Source organism: Muntiacus reevesi, chromosome 19, assembly GCF_963930625.1.
Source record: "Muntiacus reevesi chromosome 19, mMunRee1.1, whole genome shotgun sequence".
NCBI classification, from domain to species: domain Eukaryota; kingdom Metazoa; phylum Chordata; class Mammalia; order Artiodactyla; family Cervidae; genus Muntiacus; species Muntiacus reevesi.
Window position 1 is genome coordinate 26,368,477 of NC_089267.1, and position 26,996 is coordinate 26,395,472.

The window sequence follows — 26,996 nt, forward strand, 5'->3', positions numbered from 1 at the left end:
CAGAGATCCCACATACCAAAGAGGTTCACAGACAGAAAGGTAAAATGAGTATATATTTCCATCCTGAGCTGTGGAATAGGGCCGGGGCCTGGGGGTCTCAAGGACAGGAGGATAGTTCATAGGACAATACAAAAAAAGCAGGTTTTAGGTACTTAAATGATTATCCTGTCATATAGATGAAGACACTTAGATAAAAATTATCTCCTGTAATAACTCTTTTTCTGGGAAAAATCCTCAATTTAAATACCTGTATTTATTTAAGGGAAGGGCAGTAATTTCTCTTGAGCCTGTAGGATCTTGATTGCCTTTAGCTCAAAATAATCCACATGCCAAAGTGGTATATCTTGAGAGATCTGTTTTGAGTCCCCATACTATTAGCCATACAGAGGAGCCCTTTTAAAGTCATATGTAAACTTTCTCTAAATAGCCATGAGTTCAAATCTCTAGCACTGTGTAATAATCAAACTCTTGAAAAAAAAAATCCCCAAGTGCCATAGAATTAGATTTCTTAATACCATTCATTGACTTTCTAGTTGCCTTCATAATTTATTTCATCTGCCTGCATTCATGACTTTGGAAGTTCATTGCTATAATGTATAAGAAATTAAAGAATATGTAAATCACTGTTTCTTGTCTGGAAATGGAAGAAGTTGGAGAATGGAAACATGTATGGTATGCTCATTGTTTCATATAAAGATTATATAAAGCTTCATAAGTGTACAGAAAGAAAATTAATAATACTATCTTTTTTGGTGAGATGGTACATAAGATGAAGTGAGAAATCACTAAATATGGCTCACATTTTCAGAAATAAGGAATGAGAAACAAGATTTAATATGGGCATATTAATTTAGAGAAAATGCAAGTGATAAGATTTTGACTCTGACTGACAATTACAGAATAAAACAATTCCTGCCAAGTTTATTGCTCTGCATGTATCCAGTATTTATAAAACATTTGTGCTTCCATCTGTTTCTGTTTGGGATTAGTGAAACACCTGTTATTGTTTAGTTAGAGTTTGTTATTAATTATTGGTAATGAGTTTTTAAAACTACAACTTGATTTTTCCCTGTGGGATAAAGTTTTTGTTTTTGTGTTTGTATAATATTGTCCAGCCCTCCAAAGTAGCCCAAATTACAGCTCAGATTTGAAAAATCTTGTTAAATGTGCTAATGCCTTGGTGGAAGTCTCAGGTTTTGCCTTTTTATTCCATCAAATAAAATCCTTTAACTAATATAGTCTTAAAATTTTTTAGCTATCTAAAGATAAACAGAATTGCTCTTTCTCTGCAGTGAATATGCACTATCGTATAGTCAGAAACAATCCCCACCTCAATTACAGGGACCATCTTAATTGGGGAGGATGAACTGTAAAGATCAGATCATTTTGTTGTTTTAGATGAAATTCTTTTATGCTAACTCACTCTATGAAGTGAAGTTGCAAATGTTAGTTGCTCAGTCATGTCTTTGAAACATGTCATGACTCTCTGCAACATCATAGATTATACTGTCCGTGGAATTCTCCAGGTAAGAATATTGGCGTGGGTTGCCATTTTCTGCTACAGGGGATCTTCCTGACCCAGGGATAAAACTCTGGTCTCCCACATCGCAGGCAGATTATTTACCATCTGCATCAGCTGAGAAGCAAAAAGTTGAAAAATTAAGAAAATTGAAAGCAAAAAGTTGAAAAATTAAAAAAATTTACACCTAGAAAGTTAGTATTTTCTATTAAGGCTGAAACTAAGCAACTTTAGAAGACAAATGTCTATAATGTATAAGTTTAGGATATTCTAGACATTGAAGAGTTCCTTTCTTTAAGAAATATCTTCGCCATTTCCCTGTTGTTGGATATCTGGGTTATTTCCAGTTTGGAGTTACTGGTGAATAAAACTGCTGTCAAATATAAATAAATAACTTTGCTGCTGCCTTTCAGTGATCTGATAACCCCACATAATATCTCCTGAATGTGTAGATGTTCATTGTGACAAGATACATTTTGAATAGTCCCTAACCTTCTTTAGGGAGGAAGGAGGGGAAGAGGAAGAGAGAAAGAGAGAGGTCCCATCCTTCCATGGGGACTGTCCCGAAGCCGATGACCTCTACTTTTCTTGTAGAGCTGGAGAGTCTAGTCGTCATTTTCTTTTTTCAATTTATTTTGTATTTTAAAATTTTTATTCAGTTATAATTAATGTAGAGTATTATTATATTAGTTTCAGGTTTACAGCATAGTGATTTGATATTTTTATGAAATATTATTATGAAATGATAACCACAATAAATCCAGTTACCATCCATCACCATACAAAGTTTTTGCAAAACTATTGACTATATTCCCTATGTGCACATTACATCCCCATGATTTATTTATTATATAGCTGTGAGTTTCTGCCTCTTAATCCCTTTCAACTATTTTGTGCATTGCCTGACCTGCTCCTCTCTGGCACCCACCAGTTTTTTCTCTATATCTAAGCATTTGTTTCTGTTTTATTTTGTTTGTCCATTTGTTTTATTTTTTATAGTCTACATATATGTGAAATCATGTGATATTTGTTTTTTTCTTTCTGATTTATTTTGCTTAATTATAATAACTTCCAGGACCATCCTTCTTGCCTCAAATGGAAAGATTTCATATTTTTTTATGGCTGGACAATATTCCATAAATATATATATACATACATATATATCTACCACATCTTCTTTATCCATTCATCTATTGATGGACACTTAGGTTGCTCTCATGTCTTGGCTATTGTAAATAGTGCTGCAGTGAACATAGGAGTACCCATATGTTTACAAATTAATAATCTTATAAGAGAACTATTAAAACTGGTCAAGGCAGACATTGGTTGCCAGACTGAGACTCAATTTACAGTGTCCTTTGTCTTTTTGCTTCTGTTGTTTTTAGAAATCCATAGTACAGATGTTCAAGGTAGAAGCCTTTAGATTTATTAACCTTTATCAACTTTCCAGTAACTCCAATTTCCTTTTCCATATTTTGTGGCTAAGCATATTTTTCTTAAGTGACAGCCTACTGGTAGTTTCATTTATTTAGGCAGACTCTTTAAAAGAAGTATCATGATCTTGTTAGGCATTTTCATTCTCCCCCTTAATCAACTTCCACTTGGGCCAAATAAATTGCATGCATTGCTGGACAGAGTCAACTGAGTTAAACAAGAGACACATTTCTATGGGTAAGAAATCACGTGGCTTACAGAGTCTTTTATACTCAGTATAGATAAAGAAATCAATTTAAATGTCCTGTACAAGGACCAGGGTTAACATGCTTTCACTTAGTAACTTTAACACTTTTTTTCCGACTTTTCATCTCTGTAGCCATTATGATTAAAGTTCAATACAAGTTAAAGTTTATCCCTTAGAAGTTATCCCACCATTGAAATTCCAGCTGCTGTCTGACTTTTGCTTGAGTCAAGAATTTATGTCAAGGTAATTTATTCTACTTTCAGTGTCATTTATTCTCTTAAAATTGAAGGTATTCACCTACCAAAATCTTTTCTGACTATAATAAGGTATTCTTTGGCAGCCCATATTCCAATTCTGTGGGTTTTAAAACCATAGCTAGAAAGAGCCTCAAGGAATAAGTTAGTATGCTCATTTTATTAAGATCTTTTTCTTCAACTTCAGTGGTGCTTAACTGCATTTTTGGTTTGATCCTGCTGAGAAGAGGTCAAATGTAATTGCATTATAGTCACTGTTATTTAATGGTTTAATCTAATGTATTTCAGAGCTCAATTGGCTGTATTGGAGAAGACTAGGTAAAATTTAGCCTTGCTGTACTCTTCTCTAAAAAAATCCTGCTTCTAAAAAATATACTCACTTTAGTTCCAAACATCTAATTATTTCTGCAAAGCAAAAGCTTTGGGAGTTTTGATGTTTACTCAAAAAGCAATTGTTGAATCTGCTCTCTAAGCTGATAATCCAGAAAAGAGATAAGACACTACAAGTAATTTTATAACTGAGGATAACTAGATAGACATGCAATAGATGTTCAGAAAATGTAAATGTTAATCTCAGGATACTAGGAGTAAACAGTTATCTTCACTTATCATCTGGACCTCTTAATGTTTTTTAATAGTTTAAATCATTTAAAAATTGTTTGCAGAAGTAAGATTAAAGGAATGGTGAAAATTGTGATTAAAAACTTAAACATATCAAAGCTAAATGTTTATTTCATTAATTCTCTGGTTTTGAAGATGTACACACATCAAATGGGAAACATCTTTCAAAAGGAACCGAACTGCTCATCAACTATCATGCATAAACTTACAATGAATCCACCTTGTAGATACCAGTTCCACATTTCAGACTTCTTTAATAGACCCTGGGATATTATTACTTCAAATTCTTTCAGAACGTGCATCATCAGAATGCAGCAATTGAATTTTTGAAATTTTTGATGGCTCATAATTTTGTTGGAAAGATGTCATCTTGATTCCATAATTGAAAAACATTTTTATTTTTAGATTTATAAGCATTAATTAGAATGATAAATCCAATAATCTTTAAATTTATACATTATTAATCCTTTTGACTTCCTCGACATTTGTATGGTTTAAAAAAGCATAAATTTTGGCACACAGATTTTATGAAAACACAAAAGAGTACTATGACATAGTGTTTCAATGAAATGAGATATTTTATATTCTAGTCGCAAACTATTGCATGATAAAGTCCAAGCTGAAGAACTAATTGGATGAGGGTACCACATTCCCTTTTTGAATGTGTTGTTCCCTCATTGATTCTTGAATTTGAGAAAATTCATTTTCATGTGAAGATACATAGTCTTAAATTTCACTTGAATGGTCAATTTCAATTTCATCCTAAACATTAAGGTTTAGTGTACTACAAACTGTCTTTTGCATTCATCTTTTGATCCACCCAGTAACTTAAATATCTTCCTTTGCCAATATTATTCTCTTTGCAGTAATGGGTGGGAAATAAAAACTCTAAATTCTAAACTGTATTAAATGAAAAAAAGAAAATAGACTGTATTAAATGAAGCTAAAAATTATAGATCATAACAATTTCTCCAGACTTTTGTACCTTCTTTAATAATTATACAAAACTTTAGTCAAGACAGTGAAAAAAAAACAAATGATGAAATAATGATTTATTTTACAATTACATCATCCTTCTAGGCAATCTCATCATTAGTCTATCTTCTTAATTTTTTTTCTTTTTACAAAAATTGTTGGGAATAATTAATGATTAATGATGAAGTAATTCCCAAGTTTAAGAAATAGAAATTGTTCAAGATATAAGAAAAATAAGATCGGGAATATCCCATAATGTGTCCTGAATTTTTAAAACTGACCAGTAGTGCCACATGATAATTACAAGATAGAGTGAGTTTTATTGTTTAAAAATAATTCATTTTTCTTTGTTGCTTGGAAGATCTATAAAAATAAGACATGGAATATTAGTCTTTGTGAATAGTGAGAATAGCTCCAAAAAAGAAACATAAAAACCAATAATGGCTTCAGTGGACCCAGATAATACACTGGGAACCAATGGGGAGAATAGAAAGGTGAGGACCAGCTTTCTATTAAAATAGGATTTAAACACTTTGCTTGTGGGTTTTTTTGTTTGTTTTTAGCTTTTTGTCTTAAGAATTTTTTTTACAAAATTCATTTCTTAAGATTCTTAAAATGATAAGGTAATAAGTACACATGTCCTTGTCCAAGCTTTTTGGCTTTCTCTTTTACTATGGAAGTTTACTGCCAAAGGATAGTGCTTCTAGTATGAACATTCAGAGAAAATCTTGTGGAAGAGGTAAAAGTTGAAATGCACCTTGAAAAATGTGTAGAATATGCCTATGTCAACTTAAGGCTAAACACATTTAAGGCTGAAGGGATACTAATTAAAGCACAGAATCACAATATCTTGAAATGTTCTTTTGTGAGTTTCAATTACTGAGTATTTCATTTTGCCAGGTTCTTAAAATGGACTTCCCTGATGGCTCAGTGGTAAAGAATCTCCCTGCAGTGCAGAGACACAGGAAATGCCTGGGTCAGGAAGATCCCCTGGAGAAAGAAATGGCAACCCACTCCAATATTCTTGTCTTGAAAAATCCCATGGACAGAGGAGCCTGGCAGACTATAGTCCAAAGTGTCACAAAGAATCAGACTTAACTGAGCGACTCAGCACACAGGCTCTTAAAATAATCTTATTTAATCCTTATAGAACTTTGAGTGTAGTGTTTTATTATCCCTGTTTTATATAAATAGATGAGAGAGCTGAGGCACAGAGAGTTCAAGTGTTTTGTGCAGATCACACACTGCACGGACAGAGAATTTAAACTCAGGTCTGCCTAATCCTCAAGCCCTCAGGAGTAAGACCAGATCTCTCAGCTTCCCAGACATAGACAAGGAACTGCCAGTGGTTCACTTTGATTGTCATGAAAGGACCTAGAAAGAGAAACAGAATTGGAAATGTTATGCAAGATGGTTCAGACAGAATGAAATTGGAAGGACAAGTATGTCCAAAGAGAGGAAGTAAAGCTTGACCTCAGGTGGTATGACAATAACTAAGTTGATTTTAGAAATATCACAAAGGTAAACTCATAGGATTTATCAATACTGATAGCATAGGAGAAGAAAGAGAAAGCTTATTCAGAGATTGTTGACCTGAAAACCCCAAAAGATGCTCTAAATAGGAAGTAAAGGAAGAGAGTGCCCACTGGTAGGGGCAGAGCTGGAGAAGAGAACTTTGAATTCACTTATTCTTAAAGCCATAAATAGTATTCAGTTGCAAAAGGGGAATATGTGAAAATTCCAATCCAAATGCCATTTGATAATCATCCATATGCTGAATACTAAAGTTCATTCTGGGTACTTTCACATACTCATTTAACTCTTACAGAAAATAACTCTGAACTAGGCTGTTAGAGGATTAATTGTGGCCTTCCGGGGAGAGGTCAGTTGTGGAGATAGAGTTGCCGAGACAGTGAGTGAAATAAGTCAGAATAGAAACACTCAGTATCTTCTGCATGCTCAGTGGCTCAAAAGTGAGCACAATAAAGGACATAAGAATACTTAAAGATGATCTCTCTTTTAACAAGTATGGCATATGATTATTTGAAAGAGTGAATGGGAACTAATAAAGAGAAAGTTTAAACTTGAGAAATTTCATAAAACAGACACTAAATATTACAAGTTTCAGAGGAGGTAATATGCATCTAGAACTTGAGAGATGGATAAATTTGACTCACTGTTGAAGAATACATAGGGCTTGCTTTGTGTATGAATGAAAGAGAAAGTGAATGAGGACATTAGCAGTGTGTGTGACTTCAATGTGTTTGTATGATGATGATGATACCAGACTGGAAAGAAGATAAATTAACATTAGAAAACATTAGGGCATAAGAAGTGATGTTTGTGGTGATAGATTACAGACACTTGGTCAATCAGGCACAGCTGATTTCTGTCATGGAAGAGAACCTTGGAAAGATTTAAAGCAGGATAGTGACGTGAAACCAGCATTTCAGAGATGTGATCAGGCAGTCCTCTGCTTAAGGTATTAGAAGACAGTTTGTGGAATATTGCTAAAGCTGTTGAGTTTAAAATATAGTTTGGAAGGAGAGTCACTATTCACAAGCCATTTCCCACAGGTGATGGCAACTGTGCATAAATGACTTAGGAAATTAATATTGCAACTCAAAATGCTACAAACTATCTGACAATTTAAGTTCACAGGAGAGGTAGAAACTTAAATGAGGTATCAGTATAAATAAGAAAAGTGAAATATGTGTGACTGTGGACCAAACCCAGTAGTAAGTAAAGTGCTAGAACCAGACCTGTTCATAACCTAAAAGAGAGCAATTAGCTCCCTTTTTTTCCTTTGACTGATTTCTGTTGTTTTGCATCATTTTATTTCTATTCTTCAGAAGTAGCCATGTAATGCATGGACGTGACAGGGAGTGAGAACGCGTGGCTCAGCACACAGACTCCGGAGCCAGTCTGCTTGGTTTCAAATCCAGGCTCTGCCACTTGCTTGAAATGATAACTTTAGTCCAGTTACTCAATCTCTTTAAGTCTCTGTTTCCTCTTCTGTCAAATGAGGCTAATAATGGAATTGTTGCAGAACACACGAGCAGATGGTCAAAGCACACCAAGAATCCAATGCTTTCCAATTGTTGGCTCTTCTTTACTAACTGAACACATATCCAGGGTTGCTTGGTAGGGAAGGGGAAATATTTTTTAGAACCACATCAACAGATAGCATACTAGACCAATTTTGCCTCTTCTAGTCATCCTGTCTTCTATCCTTGATTCTGCTACCTATATAATATGGGCACAATAATATGTAATTTATAGTGTTAAATTGAGGTCCATATAAAAATCCTGCATTATATGCATTAATGAGTTTGGTTTAAATGTCTTCTAGATGAGCTCTATGAACATCCATTTATCCAGATTCTATGGATAGAACAGTAAACAAAAATATGCATGATGCCTCTTTCTCCTTTAAAATAGGAAAATTGATATTATTTTACTGCGTTAAGGTATAGAATAGTTTATGCATAGACACATATGCTTAGAACACTACCTAACCATAATATGTACTATTTAAGTGTGTAATGGTAGCAGTGGTGCCCAAATATAGCAAAATTATGATTTTCTGCTCACCACTTCTTATTATCTTTCTGATTTAATTATCACATATTATTATCATTCATTCCCTAGCAAGTCTCCCTTTACTGCCTTATATACACCTTCAATAAAAATTTGCCTTTAAATCCCTGTTGCCTCATACCTTGCCAGATACATGCTGTGTTTACTGAATTGAATTCATGATGTATAATATTTATCTCGCTGAAAAAAATTATTGATGATCATCCCAAAGCAGCCGTTTTAATTCATTCCTGGAAATAATCCCGTTATTTAGAAAGATGACAGGTTTCTAAGCTTTGCAAATAGGCCTTGTATAAAGATTCTTAAAGGAGTTATTGGTAGTACTTCTAGAGACAGAGGCTCAGAATTAACAAAGCTGGGTTTGCTGTGTGTGTCAGTAAACCACAGACAGCCTATAGAATTAGTCAGAAGTGAGAAAAAAGAGAGAGAGAGGGCCTACACCTCATCACTGGTGAGCATAGTTCCTGGACTTGGCCCCATGAGAGTTGTTTTGTGACTATTTGAAGTATGGGGAATCAGTTTAAAATAAGTGTATCCAATTTTCACAGTTGTCTCAATCAACCCATGAAACATTCGAGTCCTTATAAATAACTAGAATGTGCAGAAATAGACCCGGGCACTTCTGAGTGGCCACGATTCCTCTGACACTGCTTGCTGCCCCTAGTCAGTGTCGTTGTGATTAAGGGCGTTAGGTTTGGGGAGAAGGCAGGTAAGTAAGTAAATGTTCTCCCCACGATATAATGTGCATATTACTTTCTCTTTGCACTGAAGCCCTAACATTTCATTTTCTCACGTTCTCAGAATTTTGTCTCCCCTTTTGAAAGGTGTCAGATTCTAGAGGAATGTCTTTGCTGTGTGGGAACTTTCATTACAGTGTCGGTTTTGGTCTCACCTTGTCACTATTAATGGCGTGGACCTGCTGTCAAATAAGAATAAATTCCTGCTCAGGTAGCCTACTGGGACTATTCAAAGCATGTTCTAAAATAGTCTGAAAAGGAACAAATAATACAGAGTAACTTGAATTGCTGCATGAGAAGCGAGGAAAATTAGGGCTTAATCAAAGAATTATCAAACTAATTAGGTGTTATTTATTAATGTGTCATGTCTTGTAATAATCTTATCTGTCGTTTATATGCAAGAGCGCAGATTAAAAAAGCATTCTAGTGATTATGTGAATATATTCTCCTAGTGCTTTTCCAAGGTTCAATTGGGTGGCCCAGTAGATAAAGAACAGGGAATCTAGGATTTTCTAACCATTCAAATAAATGCATAGTTCTTAACCCTTTTCTTAAGCAGGTCTTATTTTATTTTATTATTTTAAAAGAAGCCCTTATTTTATTCATAGACAGGAATAAATATATCCCATACCTATTTTGATATAAGTAATTATAAACTAAGTAGCTTGATATAGCTACTTTCAGAGAGACCTAATTTGGCAACCAAATATTCCTTGTCCATAGCTTTATTCCTGCATAGAATGTTTGTGCACGATGAAGACAATAATGAATTTTTCAATATTAATATTAACTGTACAGGTTGTAGATTGTTGAACCAGTTGCTCTGGTTTTTTGATCAGTTCTGTGACTCACTGTTCACACGTGACTGCTGGTCAAGCCTGATGTATTTTGCATTTTGGTTCTCTAAAATATTCTCTGTTGAGTCAATGATACTGTTATTCCCACATGGTAGTAATAATTATCCCACATTTGAAGATAATACATTTTGTCTATCTCCTTCTCAATATCTAGGTTGACATGTTTAAAGTCATCCTATCAGTCTCCCAGCAGTTACTGGACCCTTGTATGTGCTTAATTGCTCAGTCATGTCCAACTCTTTGCAACCCCATGGACGGTAGCCCATTAGGCGCCTCTGTCCATGGGAATTCTCCAGTCTAGAATACTGGAGGGTTTGCCATTCCTTTCTCCAAGGGATCTTCCCAACGCAGAGACAGAACCCAGGTCTCCTGCATTGGAGGCGGATTCTTTACTGTCTGAGGCACCAAGAAAGGCCAAGAGTACTGGAGTGGGTAGCCTATTCCTTCTCCAGGGGATCTTCCCAACCCAGGAATTAAACTGGTATCTTTTGCTTGGCAGGCAGATTCTTTACTAGCTGAGCTGACAGGGGAGCCTAGTACAGACCTCTAGTATGCATTCAATGCTAGTGGTGGTAACATGATTTTCAAAGCAAAGGAAGCAACAATCTTCTCAGAAATTATTACAAATTAAACAATGACGAGTATTAAGAAAGCTTAGGGAGAAAATGTAAGAAGGTACTACTAATGACTAAACCATGGGATGCAGATTACACTCACTATGAACACCTAGAGAAGAAAGAGCCACAGAACCTCAGACAGGCTTGATAATGGTGAAGTCCTAGTGTTTTGCCAGTGTTTATCTTCAGCTTTATTCTGATTGTTATTATTAATTGCTTACAATGAGTTTAGTATTTATCCTTATATCCAACTATCTGCAACCCTTTGGACCATAGCCCACCAGGCTCTTCTATCCATGGGATTCTCCAGACAAGAATATTGGGTTGGGTTCCATTTCCTTTTCCAGGGGATCTTCCCAACCCAGGGATCCAACTCAGATCTCCTGCACTGCAGGCAGATTCTTCACTGAGTCACCGGGGAAGCCTGATTCTTATTCAGGTGATCCATTTTTTTCAATCCAAGTTGGGGAAATGTAGTGGTATAATTAGATGAACTTTTAAAATTCACAATACCAAATGAGAAGTCAATGCAGGAGAAAAACTGAACAAACATAGTTACTATCTATACAAGTGTGTCCTTCCAAATTAGACCTGACATTGGAAAAGACCCTGATGCTGGGAAAGATTTGAGGGCAAGAGTTCTCCTTGACACAGAGGATGAAATAAATGATTAAATAACATCACTGACTCAGTGGACATGAGTTTGAGCAGACACTGGGAGATAGTGAAGGACAGGGAAGCCTGCTGTGCTGCAGTCCATGGGGTCGAAAAGATTTGGATGTAACTTAGTGACTGAACGACAATAATACTTTAGTGTCTGTCCTTTGTCATTCACACTTAATTATTTATGTTGCATTTCTTAAACTCCCACTACTCTATTTTTTTCAATATTATGGTTATGTGGTTGATATGTGCCCTCCTGAAGAAAAAACTGTCATCTATAAATCACCGCTTTTGCAGCTACTCACACTGTTTATGTAACAGACACATGTTTAGTAGACAGGGTTTGTAATAATTGAGATCTCTTATACAAAGTGAGGAAAATAGACATAGAAAAAGCACCAACATTGTCATATTGAAACATCCAGTGAGAAACAAACTGATGATTTAATCTTCTTTTAGATAGAGGTTACATAAGATGTAAACCTTTTCCATTTTCTATTATTCATGACAATGATTACATTAATAATGATTTTTTTCCCCAGAGGGATATTTTTTGTGTAAATTATAAATAGCCTCCTGGCAGACAATGGATAAGCAGTGTGCATTGTTTTAAATGACACAATATCAATTATACACAATTTAAAACAGGAAGAAAAATTGGATGATTTCCAAATGTGTCATTCAAGTGAGAATATGTTTGTGAATTTAATTGTGCTTTCATTCTATTACTTAATAATTATTAACATGTTCCCATTTTACGTTTATCTATTAAGCACAAGCATTGAAATATTTAAATTTGTGTTATGTGCTTGTAGTTGAAAAGATAAGGAGTTTTATAATGTTTATTAAAGTAACCAGTAGAAAACTCTTTACTAAAACAAAATGCTAACCCCTTCTTTTCTCTTCCTAAGGTAAATTCCAAAACCAGGATATTTTTTATTAATTGGTTCTATGGTTCTTCCTTAGGCTTTTCATATTTCTTTGAAATGCTTTTAAACATGGAATGGTTTCATGTGTCAGAGAAAATACAGGGGGACAGGAAAGAAATTTTCCTACAGATGTATATAAAGGATAGAATAATGGCAGTATCCCGTCCCTTTGCCAAGTCCTGTGTGGTGTGGCCTTGGGGGTGGTTGAAAGATATCAGATTGATTCTATTCTGTTTGAATGAGGTCTCTGTATAAAAGAGAATCTATGCTGTCTTTCAAATTCAATATAATAGCTTAAAAACGTACCTCCCTGTATTTGAGGATAAGGATAAAGGAAAGATACAGTGAAGTTTGAAAACAATGGCTTGCTTAGAGCTGGAGAAAAACTCAGGAAGTCATACAGACGTCATTCTGTGTCTACCCTTAAAAGATTTTGGAGGGCTGTTAGAGATGGTCATGACAACATTGATGATGGAAAACATTCACCACTTTACCGAGAGCTAGTAGTGTACCAGGCATTGTGCCGAGTTGCTGCACATGGATCATCTCGCTGAATTCACACTAAACCCTAGGAGGTGGGTTATAAGTTTCCCACCTCATAGATTAGGAAATTGAAGCTAGAGGAAGTTACAGAATTTGCTCAGATAGATAGATATTGTCTCCAGCCATGTAGGGAGAATTATGTTTTCTGGAAAGGGGGTCACTGTATCTTAGGTTTTCTTTTTCCCTTCCTTTTCTTCACTCTGATTTGAGTGGTATAATTTAAAACAAACTCACAATCTCTATTTCCATTATAGTTTACACTTGACACATACTCCTAAATCTTGCCAGTACAACTGCCAAAGAAAGCAAGCAATTTGCTGATAACTCTTAGCTGCCCTTGTTCGTTTTGTCAGTGAGAGGAATCTGGTATGCAAAGTCCAAGCAGAGTGATCTGTGATTCTACACTCAAAGGCATAAATGACTTCTCACCAAAATTACTGGAGGAATATTAGAATATGGTTTACTTTTAAATTTCCTGGGTTTCTATTAAGCTGCCCATAAGTCCTGATAAAAGATCACCCAGTTCCATCGTTAGATTTTTAGGCGAATTTTATTCTTAGTAGTGAGAGTGACAGCAAATTGAGATAGAAGAGAACATAGAGTAGATTTATCTCTAAGGTTGTTGGTAGGTCCTGAAGTTATTGAGAATGAAAATAACAGATTCTAGTAGTTTAGGAATTGATTTGGCAATTGACTATGCCAGCTGTTCTCTGTCAATAACCTCTTTGGTAGAATCCTCAGGTCAAGCAGTCAGAAAAGATTTGAGACAGAAGGAGACATTATTTATTCTCCAATTTCAGATAGTTTACAAAAATGTTTAGTCTCTTACCTCTTAAGAAGGGAATTTGTTATTCTGCTTGAAAGCTGTTTTAATGCATTTTGCTAATGTATTTTTGCAAATATTTTGGGAGCCCTCTTTTTTTCTCTCAATTTCTCAACTTGCTACTCACATTTCTAATTATCAATAATTTATTGTGACTTGATTTTCAGTCTTTGAATAGATCAGTAAATTGTGTTGGATCTCTGAAAAGTAAACCTGAATATAAAACCTCAAGTATTAAATTTAAAGTATTAAATTTCGAGAGTTATGATATATTCAGTCAGTAAGTTCAGTCACTCAGTTGTGTCCGAATTTTGCAACCCAGCAGACTGTAGCATGCCAGGCTTCCCTGTCCATCACCAACTCCCAGAGCTTGCTCAAATTCATGCCCATTGAGAAGGTAGTGCCTTCCCACCATTTCATCCTCTGTCGTCCCCTTCTCCTCCCACCTTCAATCTTTTCCAGCATCAGGATCTTTTCCAATGAGTCCGTTCTTCACATCAGGTGGCCAAAGTATTGGAGTTTCAGCTTCAGCATCAGTCCTTCTAATGAATATTCAGGACTGATTTCCTTTATGATGGACTGATTTGATCTCCCTGCAGTCCAAGGGACTCTTAAGAGTCTTCTCCAATACCACAATTCAAAGCATCAATTCTTCAACACTCAGCTTTCTTTGTAGTCCACTATTTACATCCATCCATGACTACTAGAAAACCATAGCTTTGACTAGAGTGACCTTGTTGGCAAAGTAATGTCTCTGCTTTTTAATAAGCTGTCTAGGTTGATCATACATTTTCTTCCAAGGAGTAAGTGTCTTTTAATTTCATGGCTGCAGTTACCATCTGCAGTGATTCTGGAACCCCCCAAAATAAAGTCTCTTACTGTTTCCCCATCTATTTGTCATGAAGTGATGGGACCGGATGCCATGATCTTTGTTTTTTGGATGTTGAGTTTTAAGCCAGCTTTTCCACTCTCCTCTTTCACTTTCATCAAGAGGTTCTTTAATTCCTCTTCACTTTCTGCCATAAGAGTGGTATCATCTGTGTATCTGAGATTATTGATACTTTTCCCAGCAATTTTGATCCCAGCTTGTGCTTCATTCAGCCTGGCATTTTGCATGACGACTCTGCATATAAGTTAAATAACAGGGTGACAATATAAACTCCTTTCCCAATTTGGAACCAGTCTGTGTTCCATGTCTGGTTCTAACTGTTGCTTCTTGACCTGCATACAGATTTCTCAGGAGGCACGTAAAATGGTCTGGTATTCCCATCTCTTGAAGAAATTTCCACAGTTTGCTGTGATCCACACAGTGAAAGGCTTTGGCATAGTCAATAAAGCAGAAGTAGATGTTTTTCTGGAACTCACTTGTTTTTTCAGTGATCCAACAGCTGTTGGCAATTTGATCTCTGGTTTCTCTGCCTTTTCTAAATCCAGCTTGAACATCTGGAAGTCTATGATTCATGTACTGTTGAAGCCTGGCTTGGAGAATTTTTAGCATTACTTTGCTAACATGTGAGATGAGTGCAATTGTGCAGTAGTTTGAACATTCTTTGGTGTTGCTTTTCTTTGGGATTGGAATGAAAACTGCCCTTTTCCCGTCCTGTGGCTGCTGCTGAGTTTTCTAAATTTGCTGGCATGTTGAGTGCAGCACTTTAACTGCACTTTCACATTTCACTACAACTTGCTGCTGAACTGTCAGCTGCAGAATGTTGGATCCCACCAAAAAAAGGTACCCCACATCCAAGGGCAAAGAAGAAGCCCCAGCAAGACTGTAGCATGGGTGAAATTGCATTTACAATCAAGCTAGATGTTCCAATGGTTCAAACAAACCGTGTGCGCACCAGGACCCAGAGACCCCACAGAGACTGAACCAGAACTGTGTCTGGGTGTCTCCTGTGGGATACGGGTCAGCAGTGGACTGCTGCAGGGACAGGGGCTCTGGGTGCAGCAGACCTGGCTGTGGCATAAGCCCTCTTGGAGGAGGTCGCCATTAACCTCACCATAGAGCTGCCAGGACTCACACAGGCCTGGGGAAACAGACTCTTGGAGGGCACAAACAGAGCCTTGTGTGCACCAGGACCCAGGGGAAAGGAGTGGTGACCCCACACGAGACTGACCCAGACTTGCCTGTGACTGTCCAGAGTCTCTGGTGGAGGTGTGTGTCGGCGGTGGCCTGCTGCAGGGTTGGGGGAACTGAGTGCAGCAGTGTGTGCCTGGGATCTATTGAAGGAGGTCCCCATTATCTTCATAACCTCCACCTCAGGTCAAACAATAGGGAGGGAACACAGCCCCGCTGGTCAACAGAAAATTGGATTAAAGATTTACTGAGCATGGCCCTGCCTATCACAATAAGACCTTTCTCCCCCAGTCAGTCTCTCCCACGAGGAAGCTTCCATAAGCCTCTTATACTTATTCATAAGTGGGCAGAGAGAATGAAAACCACAGTCATAGAAAACCAAACTGATCACATGGACCACAACCTTGTCTAACTCAGTAACTATGAGCCTTGCCATGTAGGGCCACCCAAGTTGGACGGGTCATGGTAGAGAGTTCTGACAAAATGTGATTCACGTGATTCAAGGGAATGGCAAACCACTTCAGTATTCTTGCCTTGAGAACCCCATAAACAGCATGAAAATGTTCCCTTGATATCTAATATTCTTGAAGAGATTGCTAGTCTTTCCCATTCTATTGTTTTCCTCTATTTCTTTGCATTGATCACTGAGGAAGGCTTTCTTATCTCTCCTTGCTGTTCTTTGGAACTCTGCATCCAGATGGGTATATCTTTCCTTTCCTCCTTTGCCTTTAGCTTCTCTTCTTTTCCCAGCTATTTGTAAGGCCTCCTCAGACAACCATTTTGCCTTTTTGCATTTCTTTTTCTTGGGGATGATCTGTGATATATCAAATGTACTCATATTTAGGGGGGTTTCCCTGATGGCTCAGTGGTAAGGAATCTGCCTGCAACTCAGGATTACTTGCAGGAGATGTGGGTTTGATCCGTGGGTTGTGAAGATTCTCTAGAGTGAGAAATGGCAGCCTACTCCAGGATTCTTGTCAGGGAAATCACGTGGACAGAGGAGCATGACTCCAGTCTATGGGGTGGCCAAAGAGTCAGAAACAACTGAGCAACTAAACAACAACAACGTATTTCGGGATATGCCATGTTATAATGACCAGGTTGGTACACAATAGCCTTATTAGAACTGATACTTCTATTTTAGTAGCAATGATCAGTTAAACTAAATGAATAATAGCTCATCACTTATTAGTCAGTAAGTTAGCATGTGCCAGGAGGAGGGCCATGCCTAGGGATGTAAATAAAACGAGATTTTTAACTCAAAATTTTATTGAAATTTTATGTTTTCTTAAAAGTTATCCCTTTTTAGTTCTATTGAATTATACCCTAAAGTTTTAAACATAAATATTTTAAGCATTTGTCATGTTTGAAAAACTTGATTTCTGATGAAATAAGGCACTGTTATATTTCTATCACTCAACTCCTTAGAGAATAGGCAACTCCATTTTGATAAAGTATGTTTGACATTGGAGAGCAGCATTTCAGAGACCTAATTTGAATTAATTATTACTTTGAAAATTGAATTGACATAACTGATGGTCAAAAGCATGCACTATTTATATTCAAATCATCTTCAAATGAAACAAGAATTAAAATGTCCATTACAAATATCATTATGCCGTAATATAGGATACTGCACTTAAGATCTATTTTTTTAGTTATTATGAGTATCATTGGCTATAGAATTCTAAAGCCTAACAAAGCAGTATTTGCACTGAGTTGAGATTGTTTACCATTATTCTAGATTTCATCATTTATTTTATTTGTTCCTGTGCCTCATTGTTATCTCTAAAATAAATGCAGACAGACAACATGCTGTTGTGAGGAGCGCTGAATTGAGAATCTGCATTCACGTATCCTACTTATGTGCCACTTGGGTCAATGTAGCAAGTTGTTCAGTTTCTTTGAATTTCAGGGTTCTCAGTAAATTCTTAAGTTTCTTATGGTACTGATATTCTTTTTGAGTTACATGTGTAGGTGTGTAATTCTTTAGGCTTGAAGCATACTACAATGGGTAATTTACATAGTCTTTGCACTTGAGGGTAACTGTGGATTCAGAGTATATTGTATATATTGTATCTTGATTGGGCTGTTTAACTAATGAAGCTACTTTTCTTTATCTTTGAACTTTCAGCTCAATTTTTCCCACTAATAGATAAAACTATTAAAGTTTCACTTTCATGGAATGGTACTCATAAACAAATTGGTAAAAGTTCTGACAGAAAGAAAATGAATACTTTGGCCTGGAACTGTGAATAATTGAAAAATAGAAAGAAAAAAATAAATTTTATCATGTGTTTTGTTGGAGGTATTCTGTACTCTACTGAGATCTAAACATATTGTAATTTGGTTTGTTCATATTCAAACACTCTAGATAAACAGCGTAACAGAATAGCATGTAGTAACATTCATTTATTCACTTATTCATGTAATCATTTTCTTTTAGGTATTCATTTCCCTTAACTAAATATGTATGGATATTCCAGACTCTGTTCTCAAGATGCTCATAGTCAAATGATGATTAAAAACAGAAACAATAGCAATAACAAAAAATCCCAGCACAGACTTGTAAATAAACAAATGTATTGAGAATCAGGAGATAAGTGTACACTGGTTATTCTGGGAACATGAGAGTTGTGAAGAGTGTGGGTAGAAGGGAATCAAGGAAGAGATTAAAGACATTTCATTAGATGACTCCAAGGCGAGTAGGATTCTTGTATCCTAAGTACATGAGGTAGTTTTTATTTTTGTAAATTGAGACTGCACTCTATCTAATATGCCTCATAATCTCTTTTCATATCAGCTCTGACCTTTGTACTAAAAGAAAAATTTACAATTCAGATTACCTATTTGCCTATTTTTTCCATCTGTGTTGTCTGCCTATTGCCTCATCTTATGTATAAATATGATTTGCTCTGGGGTTGACAGAGATATACTTTGGATAGCTAGAAGGAAATATTTAAGAAAAATGAAGAAATAGTAATTCTGCAAGTTTTGAAAACCTCCCAGTTGACAGTCTATCTGGAATTGTCAAAATGAAATCAGGGACATAGATGGGTACTTGAGGTCAATTAAATATCTAGTTAATGTTACGTAGAATATGACCAGTTTTCTTCACAGTAAACTATGAGACTTAAGCTTAGGAAATGGATATTTAAAGATCTTCTAAGAGTTATCAGTCATTTATGACAATGGGTAAAATAATTGGCATTTATCTTGACCTTCCAAATAAATATTCAATAAATAGAAAAATAAAATGAAGTGAAAAATGTTTATCTTAAATGCTTTGGACGTATAACCTTAGTTAGGTCACTTTTCCTTCTAGAGACTATTTTTGTCCACCTGAAACATTAGGGTTTTGAAATAACTGATTCCAAAGATCTCTTTCATACCCTAAAACTCTATGATTGTGATTCCATGCATCTGTTTTTATTAATTCCCAGATATCAGGTATTCTGTCATAACCAAGGTATAATAATAAATGAAACAATGATATGATCTTGAATCAATCTCATTTCCTTTTTTAGTTGGCTTTTCCATGGTATAATTATTTCTAACTTATAAATTGGAGATGAAGATGAAAACACACTAATATTACCTTTATCATTTTTAATCAAAGGAATTATGAAATATGTATTTGACTTCTATTTCTTGCTTTCCATCAAAGCAAATATGCAAATATGTAATAGTACATGGAAATATTAGGGAAACTTTTTATCTGGATGCAAAGAAACCTTTCCAGTAGAAACATTTTGGCCTGGAGGATGCTCTTTGATCTAAGTAGTTGAAGCTTTTGGTGTTTTAAACACCCTTATAGTAGGGTTGCATTACCAAATTATACTAAATAATCCATTTGCTTAAACGTTTTCTAAAATCATGAAAAAAAAATCTTGAAAATTAATTACCAATGTGCTATACTTTTAGAATAATCCAGCAAAGCAACTATGACTTGTACTTCAATGTCTTCTATATAAATCCTTTGGCAAAATGGAAACTATGTAATTCAAGTGACAACAATGACTAAGCAATTAGTTCATAAATAGCATCTAGCTGAGTAAACAGGAAATTTCCTGCCCTTATCTGAATATTTCTCATTTGTTCCCAGATGCTCAAGCCAAATTGTCAGTCATCTTTGATTTCTTTCCTGCACTTACCATATCAAATTCATTTTAAAAAAATCCTACTGTTTGTGTGAAAATGCACTCTGAATCCATCCATTTATCTACAGTTTCTAAGTTTTTCATTGACCTTATCTTTAAAAGTGCCATCTATTACTCTAAATAGCACTCCTTATTACTCTTCCTTGAAACATTTTTAACAAAATGCTTATTTTCATTTTACTTATGTAGTTGGTATTTTTTCTCTCTGCACGGTAGAATCTCAGCTCTGTGAAACAGGTGATTTTGTTTGTATTGGTATGGCTATAACTCCATATCCTAAGAAAGTGCCTAGAATTAAATAGGCACTCAGGTACATTTTTTGCAGGAACAACTACATCTCTACTGCAACACCTAGACCAAGCTCATGTCATCTCTCACCTGGGTTATTTCAACAGTTTCCAACTGATATTCTGCTGCTTCTCATGTCTTTTCCTCTGCAAGCATTATTTTTGTTCACACAGCAGCCAGTGAGTTTTTAAAAACCTATATGTCATACTAAAACACTTCAAAAGTTTACCATTACCCGTAGAACAAACCCAAACACAGGAACAGCCCAGAGTGCTCTGATATGAGCCTGTCACTGCACTAGTGACCTTTAAGCAATCCAGGCTGTTCCTAGCATAGGCATTTTAACTTGCCTTTCCCTGCCAGGAATCCTTTCATCCACCCTCTTCTGAGGTTTACTCTTTTGTATTCAAGTCAGAACTTGTGTCTCCCCTTTGGAGACAGAGACCCTTGATACATTGTGCAGTTGCCCTGCAGTTTGTGTACTTACACAAAGGCCCCGTGCTCTTCTTTCATCTCAAGATTTGGACTGGAACTGCAAGTGACCCGACCAGTTGGGAAGAGCTGCCTCTTAACTTTGCACTAAGCAAGCCCTCCTCCTCAACCCTTGCCACCATGGACAGCACACACACAGAAAGGAGACAATTTGAGCAAAGCTTCATAGGTTAGTGGAGTTCTGCTCAATGCTAACCCAATTCAATTCTTCCTTTTCTAACCAATTTAGTGTCCTCTCTTTCTCACAGTCTTTGTCTGCCTCACCACTCTGTTTTGATGCCCCTCCATTTCTGAGATGTGAAATTAGCAGTCTTGCTTGTTTGTTACCTAGCTCCCTTCATCTTTAATGTAAACTTTATAACAACACGGCCCTTCCCTGTCTTCGCTGTGGTCCCTCACAGATTTCATTTGTACTGTTATGCCCAGGAACCCTCCCAACAGCCCAGCTGGAAGAGACATTCCTGTTCTTGTTTCACCTTGAAACATCTGAGTCCTCAGTTAAGTGATAATTCCTGTTTAAGTGTATCCTTCACAAGATCAAGTACAAGGGCTGCAAAGCTATATATGTAGAATTTAGCAATACACAAGTGGGAGTTATAAAGATGCCTATGACTGAAGTAAAAACCTTGGATCTGTCCACCTCATACAAACTCGTGAGCCTCAGATTCCTTATTCTTCATTTCATAGGCAAATTTACCAAGTCTGGGATTATTGTATGAGTGATATCTTAATTTTTTAATAAGTAGGGTGGAAAAGGGAAGAGTGACTGACACTCTAACCACCTCTGCTCCATTCCCTCCAAAAGGACAAGGCAGAGAAAGGAACCCTCAGTAAAGAAACTTGAAGGTCAACTTGTCCCTATTTTAATGAAGACACTAGCACAATTACTACATGTCTCAGCCTTAAATGTAAACCATATTTTCATTTAATTGTAATATTTGTTCAATTCTAAACTTTGAAAATATTATTCTATATGTTACAAAAATAGTCTAGGAACCTTGTGCCAACAAATAAAAGCAATACTATTGCTTTAACATACTTGACAATCGTTTTCTTACCAGTTTCAAATCTTCCCATTTTATGTTCATCATAGATTCCCTAGGTGGCTAGTGGTAAAGAATCCACCTGTCAATGCAGGAGACACAAGTTTGATCCCTGGGTCGGAAAGATCTCCTGAAGAAGGCAGGAGACGGCAACATCCTGCAGTTTTCTTGCCCGGGAAATCCCATAAACAGAGGAGCCCAGCAGGCTCCAGGGTTGCCAAAGGGTCGGACACGACTTAGCAACCTAGCGAACAACAATAGATACACAAATCCTTTAAATACTATTGACAGAATGAATTGGGATAGGTGTTTGTAATTAATCACATTTTGTACTTTTTCAAGATGTAAATGAATTTTAACTCAGTGGTCATTTAGAAGAGTGACACTCTCTCTGTCATGAGAGCTGTCACTTCATTGTTTGCAGCACAGGAGGCCTTTTAGAGTTTGGAGTCTCCTGGATGTACTGGGTACCTCCTTGAAAATGCAGCGGGGGCCCAAGGGAAAAAAAAATAGCTATCAAATATGAGGGTAAAAATTATCCTCAAAATTCGTTTCAAGATTCAGGAAGTAGACTTTAGTTATCTAGAGATGGTTTAGAACTAGGAAATCTCCTTTGATTAAAAAACTAGGTAAATCAAGCTTCAATATTGTGAATTGCTTTTTCCTTCACATTACCTGAATTCTGCTCATAGCCTCCTTCTTGATTTGAGATTCTGAGTAATTCCATTCATTATTTCTAGCAAAGTAAAGAAAACATCAGTAACTTAGATCATTAGGAGGAATGCTCACTGTATGTCATCCCCAGTGGAATTTGACTAAACCGAAAGCAATCATATTGACTTGAATGAGAAAAAACTCAGAACAATAAAATATTGGCAGATTACAAACATGAGATTCAGGTATTATGGAAATAAGCCAGTCAAAATCACTCATGGAACAAAAATAAAGCCAATTCACTGTGTTTGAATGTCAGAGGGATTTTCAGGTAATAGCTTGTAAAATGAAGGGCACCTTTAGAGATCCAATGTAAATTTCAACAAGGTAAATTCTTCGTTTAGAGAGTAACAATCCTCAGAAATTCCAAAGAAGTATATTCCTAATAAAATGATAAGCCTCTTTCCTGTAAATGAGTTCTGCTATTTCTGTCATGTTTAATTTTATCTGTTATTATGTCTTTGTTGTCTTACTTCAAAAGTCTGTTTCAAGTCCTCTTGTGTAATTAGGTGGAATATAAATTGTAAATACATTGTAGGAGAAAGAATATTTTGAGTATTTACCATATGTCAGATGTTTCATTTCTTAATCCTCACAACAGCCGACAAAAACTCTCCTCATTTTATAAAGGCCATGAAGCTTGGATACTTCATGACATTTTCAAATTCACACAGATTATAGACAGTGGAGCTGAAACTCTCATATTTGTTTGATTCCAACTATGTAGTCTTTATAATAAACAGCTTGCTTTCATTATAAAATTATATTATTAATATATTATATCCATAAATTATTATATTTATATAGAAAAATAGTCTCTAATTTCAATAGCATTTTCTGACATTATTTGAACATAAAAAAGGCCTTTTCCTGTAAGTCAGTACCAAAAAGTCAGGTGTTATTCTCAAGTATGACATTCCTGATTTGTTTTGGTGACCCTTAAAACAAAAACTTGCCCTGAGCTAATGATTCCCCTGTCAGAGCTACCTAGCTCTGTCACTCTAGAGGCAAAAAAAAAAAAACCTGTTCTTTTTTTCTTTTTCTCTTAGTGCTACTTCCCTACTGAATCCACTGCCTCACCATTGTGCAGTTGTTCATTTTAGAGAGTATGATATCGTTTATTACAGTTGTAGAGAATTTCTGATATAAACTGCACTTTGTACTTTATGTTGCAGAAGTACCTGCTGATTGTTTTAATAGTTCTATGTATCTTGGCATCCAGGCTTTTTTTTTTTCTCACTAGATAATCGCTGTGTGCTATCCCTCCCTCTCCTCCTCCTTTCTTTATTTGGGAAACTCTTTTCAGGCTTCTAAATGCAAGAATCTTTCTGTGACATCTCCTCTTTTTATATTATTTCCTATCATCACACTGTGTTATAATAATCTGTCTGTAAATATGTTTTAGCCATGATATTGGGAACTTCTTACAGGCAGACTTGGAGATTAATGGTTTTTCTGTGCTGAGATATAATAAGTGCTCACTAAGTTAAAAAAATAAAATAATGACTTCAGAGTTCCTCCAGGAAAATATAAGAAGATTTTGTAGTCTAAATTATGAACTATTCTCTGTGGAAAGAATTGAATACATTCAAAATTAATTCCTAAATGGCTGATCAAACTATAATCATACGTTACTGCTGTTCAAGGAAGTGTTTGACAGCAGAGAAATCAGTTTAGTTTAAACAAGCAGGATCCCTTGAAGATATTTTTGAAAGCCTTATTATTTAGAAATAATTGATTTATGGATGTTCGTGGTCACTTGTCTTTAAGCTTTAGTTATTTAATTGACTCCTTCCTCAGTCTAGATACTCTGTAGATTTTAAAAGCTACAAAATACCATCCTATTTTAGAAACATTTTTTCAAGAACAGGCCTCAAGCAAGATTTGGGAGAGAATACTCCCTTGTGTGCATCCCTTTGGCTTACAAAGATGGTGGAAAGTCAGGGTGGAAGCTCCACTCCTCTGTCTCTCTTCATCCTTACATGTGATGGCCCTTTGCATGTGACTGTCTTTACCTGCCTTAGGTAGTCTGAGAGGAAGTTTCAGCACCTCAAGTCCACTTCTTAGGAGCTGAGCCCCTGAATCCCTGTTCACTTCAGTTTAAATTGCAAAATGAAAATTATACCTGCATTCTAAGCGTCTTATGAAGATTAAATGACTTCATACGTCAAAACTGTTTGGGATCATTCTAGGCATACATATAGTACGCACTGTATAAATATTAGCTAGGGAAAAATCAATGTGGTACAAACTCCTTTGTTAATGTGCCCACCCATCCTTAGCTTTTCCTTGCTTACTGAAAAATGAAATTCCATGTTACATTGTGTTTCCATCTTTGCTTTCATTAGGAAGATAATCAGTACTAATATGGATGTATACTTTACTAGATATATGGCATGGCCTGCATGAAAATATGCTTTGCTTTTGTGCATATGGGCATGTTCAATAATCCATCTGGATGGGTCTAACAGCTAAAAGTAAATCCTTCAATGAGTAGCGACTAACCTCATCTACTCATCTTGAGGGCCTGGAGTTCCTCCCTTTTTGCCACCACAGAAGGTGCTCTGTGTGCAGCTCTGGCTGTTAATCCACAATTCACCAGAGCAAACTAATTTTGACAAATTCTAAAAAAGGAAGACTTCCAGTAAGCAGGCAGATCTGCTAGCATTCAATGATATCTAGTTGTCAGTGAGATTTTAGAAAGTGCATATATATGCCCATGTTGATTCTTAGATTTAAAAGAGACACACAGCAGGAGTTTATGAAATGAAAATGAATGATAAAAGATTTTGCAGGCATTTCATATGGGATCATATGTTAGTTAATGTTTACAGTTCATGGCCCGGATGGTTTTGTTTAATTAAAGAAATCACTTGGGATAAGGAAGTACTCAGAACAATTGTGAGATTTTATGGTTCATAATAAGCCCAGAGGTGAGGGAGGCTTTTAAGTTTCTATAAAACTGAATATATTTTCCCTTTGGCCCATTATTTACTTAACTGCGGGTCATTTATTTTGGCAGGAGAAAATGTACCTGTTCAATATCAAAAGGCCTATGAATTTTAATTTTCCTTTATTTCCTTAGTAAATCACTTGAGAATTTTTAGTTAAAAGAAGAAAATGGTGATTTTTCTATGTATTAGGGTTCCTCTTAGCTTCTGTGATTTCAGTTTCCATAATTTGAAGTGCATATTGAAAATAAAATGCTTTATTTGATTACATGTAGGTTTTCCATTAATATAGTCCAGTAGATATATTTGACATTATATATATATCTAAGAAAAGAAATATTTTCAGAAATGACTCTGAAGATAACTGAATCTTTGTATGTATCTACTTAAAGATCTCACCTAATATCAAGTGTCTTATTGCATAATAATATGAATTTATACTTTGGATTATGAATTATACACGTTGGGGACAGATCTAGCTATTTTATTTGTGTATATTAAATTTATTAATACTTTTTTTTCAATGCCTATTCCTGCACTGCATGCACAGGACAGAGTCCAGCCATGCCACCTCCATTACCAACAGAACAAGCTTCCAGACCCACTCTGGCATCACCTACTCTTGAAGGTCCCACTCTGGCATCACCTACTCTTGAAGGCAAGTATTTTATTTTTCCAAAAATCATCTCTATTGTAGATAGAATGTAGAGAAACTAAGCAAAATAGTTGTTGCAGCAACAAAATCCATCTTTTCTCATAGTTTTAGTATGTCTAAGCTACAGTTTACTCTTCCTAAAAGTACAATTTGCTCCTACTTAGAACACGAAAAATTTCTTCCTAAGATTATACATTGGTGGCCATCAGCTTCCAGAAGGACAACCAGCTTCATACTCTGGAGATCAAGCCAGGAAGTATAGGGTCAAAGGGACAGATAATACCTTGTAATTCCTGAATAGGAAACTCAAGAAAACTTTATATGCTCATTATCAGGAATTATTCACTCATGTTAACCTATTCTCTCCTCTATATCTTATATATATTCTGTCCCCTAAGTCCACTCCCAAATAAATTTCCAATAATTAGGAGAAAATGTTGGATATTTTCAGCTCATCTCATGCATCCTCCAAGCCCCTCCTACAAAGATGACCCAGGCCCTATTGATAACCTCTTGTTATTTAGAAAGATGGTAGTAACTTTGTGCCTTAGGAAATAATATATGATTAACAGCCTGTGTCCTACAATCACACAGATCTGGGTCCAGACTCTGGTTCTGCCCTTTTCTCCCTGGATGACCTTAAATGTGATACCTAAACTTTCAGACTTTTTATTAGTAAAATACCGATGCTCATAATAGTAATACTACCACAGACAGGTGTTGTAAAGGTAGAATAAAACTAACAATTGCAAAAATTTTATTGTTGTGTTTGATAGTGATGAAATTAGGAGTTTCTT

At 35.9% G+C, this 26,996-nt stretch overlaps 1 protein-coding gene across 25 annotated transcripts in view; it reads left to right on the plus strand.

The window, feature by feature from the left end:
• The window catches only part of TRDN (triadin), a 392,562-nt gene that overhangs the window by 153,652 nt on the left and 211,914 nt on the right, over positions 1–26,996 (plus strand). For all 25 annotated transcript variants that reach the window (XR_010659958.1, XR_010659959.1, XR_010659960.1 and 22 more), the window contains exon 10: positions 26,095–26,202. Coding sequence is in view for 19 of the 25 variants with exons in the window: in XM_065911840.1 (XP_065767912.1) it covers positions 26,095–26,202 (108 nt within the window). In the remaining 6 variants the exon portion in view is untranslated. The remainder of the gene's footprint in view (positions 1–26,094; positions 26,203–26,996) is intronic.